Consider the following 3,385-nt stretch of genomic DNA (forward strand, 5'->3'; position numbering starts at 1 on the left):
AAAGCAGACTCGATGGGCCAAATGGCCTAAGTTCTGCTCCTACGTCTAATAGTCTTATTAAAGTAGGGAGGTTTTGCTAAAAGTGTACAAGGCACTAGTCAGATCATAGCTGGGATATGGTGAATGTTTTTGGGCCCCTTATTTAAGGAACGATATCATGGCATTGGAGGCAGTCCAGAGAAGGTTCACTCAATTGATAGTGGGTCTAGAGGCAATGTCTTACCAAGCGAGGTTGAGTAGGTCAGGCCTATACTCATTAGAGTTGGGGAGAGTGAGAGGCGACCTTATTGAAACAGACAAGATTCTTAGGGGGCTTGATGTGGAGAGATTGTTCCCCCTTGTGGGAGAGTCTAGAAACAGAGGGAATCATCTCAGAATAAAGGGTCACACATTGAAGACAGAGATGGGGAGGAATTTCTTCTCTCAGAGCGGAGTGAATCTGTGGAATTCCTTACCACAGAGGGGCTGTCGAGGGTGGGTCGCTAAAGTGTACTCAAGGCTGAGGTAAGAGTTATTTTTAAATCAGGAAGGGGACCGAGGGTCATGGGGGGGAAAGGCAGGAAAGTGCAGTTGAAGGTTGTCACATCAACCATGATCTCATTGAATGGCGGAGCAGGTTTGATGGGCTGAAGGGCCTACTTCTGCTCCTTTGGTCCTCATGGTATTATCGCGTTGAGGAAAAGCCAGGAACAGATGCAGGAGAAAACTTTTGGACGGAAGAAGACAGGGACGGAAGCCGAAGAACATTGTGAAGGCACTGAGGAGAATGTTCTTTTCACGGCAATCACCAGCGATCTGTCTGAGGAACACTGGACAGGTTCATGGACAGCCTTGGGATGCTCCTCCAGCCAACGGCTGAGGTACAAGATGGCCGGGCAGTCACAGGCCCAGGGGTTGCCATGCAGCTGGATTTGCTCCAGTCTGACCAGAGGCTCCAGCAGGCCATTGCTGAGGTGTCGGAGCCTATTGAAGTTGAGGTGCAGCAGGTTGAGGCGGGAGAGGCTCTGGAAGAGGCCCTCGGGGAGAGAGGAGATGGCGTTCCTGTCCAGGTGCAGTTCCCGAAGGCCCTCCTGCTTCTGGAAGGTCCCGGGCGCCAAGGTGGTGAGGCGGTTGTTGTGAAGTTGAAGCTTCTTCAGCTTGCGGAGTTGGGTGAAGACCTGCGATGGCAGGAAGAGGAAGTGGTTGAACTGTAGCTGCAGTTCCTCCAATCTCTGCAGGTCCTGGAAGACGAGCGGGTGGAGGGTGGTCAACCTGTTGTTGTCCAGGTGCAACTCTTTCAGCTTTCTAAGGTTCCTGAAGAGGGCCTCATGCATAACGGACAGTTGGTTGCTGCTGAGCTGGAGTTCCTTCAGGTTGACTAGGCCAGCAAAGACATTGCTGGGGAGAGACCGGAGGAGGTTTTGGTTGAGTTGGAGGACCCTCAGCTCTGGCAAGCCGTCGAAGATGTCCTCGGGGAGGGCATCAATACTGTTGTGCTCTATCTGCAGCTCCCTCAGGTGCCCCAGGCCTCGGAAGATACCTGACGGGATGGCGGTCAACCAATTATTGTCGAGGTAGAGTGTCCGCAGGTTGGTCAGGTTGCTGAAGAGCTCTTGGGGCAAGTCCGAGATTTGGTTGTTGTCCATCTGGAGCTCCCTCAGCTCCGTTTGCCTCCAAAACAATTCGGGTGGAAGGGCCGAGATGCGGTTGTTGTCCAGGTGCAGCTCCTTCAAACTGACCAAGCCCTCAAAGATGGGCGCCGGCAGCGAGTCGATGTGGTTGTTGAAGAGGTTCAGGATGGTCAAGTTCTTCAGCTCACGGAATATCTCAGGAGGGAGGCTGCTGAAGTTATTGAAGCTCAGGTCCAGCAGCTTTAGCCTGCCCAAGCCCGTGAGGCCACCCCCCGGCACCTTAGCCAGCCTGTTGTTGCTGATGTCCAGGATGACCAGCTTCTCGAATTGGGGCAGGAACCCTTCCGGGAGGAAGGCGATGTCGTTATTATTCAAGTAAAGGTCTTTCAGTGCCTTCAGGTTCACCATGGCCTCCTCAGGGATCAAAAGCAAGTTGTTGTGGCTGAGACTCAGGATCTGCAGTTGGTCAAGACCATCCAACGAGCCTTTGGCTAAGGCCTGAATGTTGTTACTCCGGAGGTAGAGCTGCTTAAGGCTCACTAGGCCCGAGAATGCTCCAGGATGGATGCTCATAATCTGATTGCCATTTAACTGGAGCAGTTCCAAATGGGCCAGCTCAATGAAGGTGCCAGGGACAAGGCTTGTGATGTTATTCAAACTCAACATGAGCCTCTGGAGTTTAGACAAGCCAGAGAAGGTCCCAGGGCTCAAAAACTGAAGATGATTGACACTGAGCTGCAACTCCTGAAGGTTTGTGAGGTTACGCAGGAACCCGGGCAGCAAAGTGACAATCTGATTACCATTTAGGTAGAGCTTCTTCAGTTGACGCAGGGCAGCCAGGCCTTCGGTTGGTACGACAGACAGCTGGTTGTGACTGAGGTCCAAGATGCGGAGCAGGTTCCCAGATGGAGCATGGTTGCGCCCGGAGCTCCAGGGATGCGTCGGCGCGATGCTTGAGATGTTGTTGTGCTGCAGGAACAACTCCTCGATACCGGGAGGGATCGGTCCCGGGACCGTCTGCAGCTCTTTGGCGATGCACCACATCACCCAGGGGGAGGCGCTGGTGCACTCACAGGGCAGGCAGGGGTCAGCTGGTGAACAGATCCTCAGCAGGCACAGCCTCAGCCCCAGGACACGGAGGATCAAAGGCAGTGTCTTCATGATGGGCTGGAGTCGCTGAAAAATAAACAGATTGAGGGCACTGCTACTGCCTCAGAATGTCAGCTGTGGCGGTCACATTCCCCTCATCATTACTGAAACCCATGTGCCTAACCGCTCCCCGCGCAATTCAAGTGGTCTCTCCTCCCCCAACACCAAGATGTCTCGTCTGCCAACAGAATGGAGTAGGCTCTGAATTAGAGTTATAGAGTCATAGAGCTGCCTACGGAAACAGACCCTTCAGCCCAACTCATCCATGCCGACCAGATATCCTAAATTAATCCGGTTCCATTTGCCAGCATTTGGCCCATATCCCTCTAAACCCTTCCTATTCATGTCCCCATCCAGATGCCTTTTAAATGCTGTAATTGTACCAGCCCCCACCACTTCCTCTGGCAGCTCATTCCATACATGCACCACCCTCTGTGTGAAAATGTTGCCCCTTATGTCCCCTTTTAAATCTTTCCCCTCTCACCTTAAACCTATGCCCCTCTAGTTTTGGACTCCCCCCACCCTGGGGAAAAGACCTTGTCTATTCACCCTATCCATGCCCCTCATGATTTTATAAACCTCTATAAGGTCACCTCCTCCAGCCTCCGATGCTCCAGGGAAAATAG

The 3,385-nt window shown here is 52.7% G+C and overlaps 1 protein-coding gene across 1 annotated transcript; it reads right to left on the reverse strand.

Moving 5' to 3' along the window:
* Positions 1–656: 656 nt before the first annotated feature.
* Positions 657–2,654, reverse strand: si:dkey-182i3.11 (carboxypeptidase N subunit 2). The gene has a single exon (XM_048522312.2). The coding sequence runs from the start codon at positions 2,652–2,654 to the stop codon at positions 657–659; it is 1,998 nt and encodes a 665-aa protein (XP_048378269.2).
* Between the last annotated feature and the right edge of the window lie 731 nt (positions 2,655–3,385).

This window comes from Stegostoma tigrinum, chromosome 39, assembly GCF_030684315.1.
Source record: "Stegostoma tigrinum isolate sSteTig4 chromosome 39, sSteTig4.hap1, whole genome shotgun sequence".
Taxonomy (NCBI): Eukaryota; Metazoa; Chordata; class Chondrichthyes; order Orectolobiformes; family Stegostomatidae; genus Stegostoma; species Stegostoma tigrinum.

Excerpts from the sequence above, each read along its gene's own strand:
- si:dkey-182i3.11 (XM_048522312.2), bottom strand. The coding sequence starts at position 2,654 with ATGTGGTGCATCGCCAAAGAGCTGCAGACGGTCCCGGGACCGATCCCT.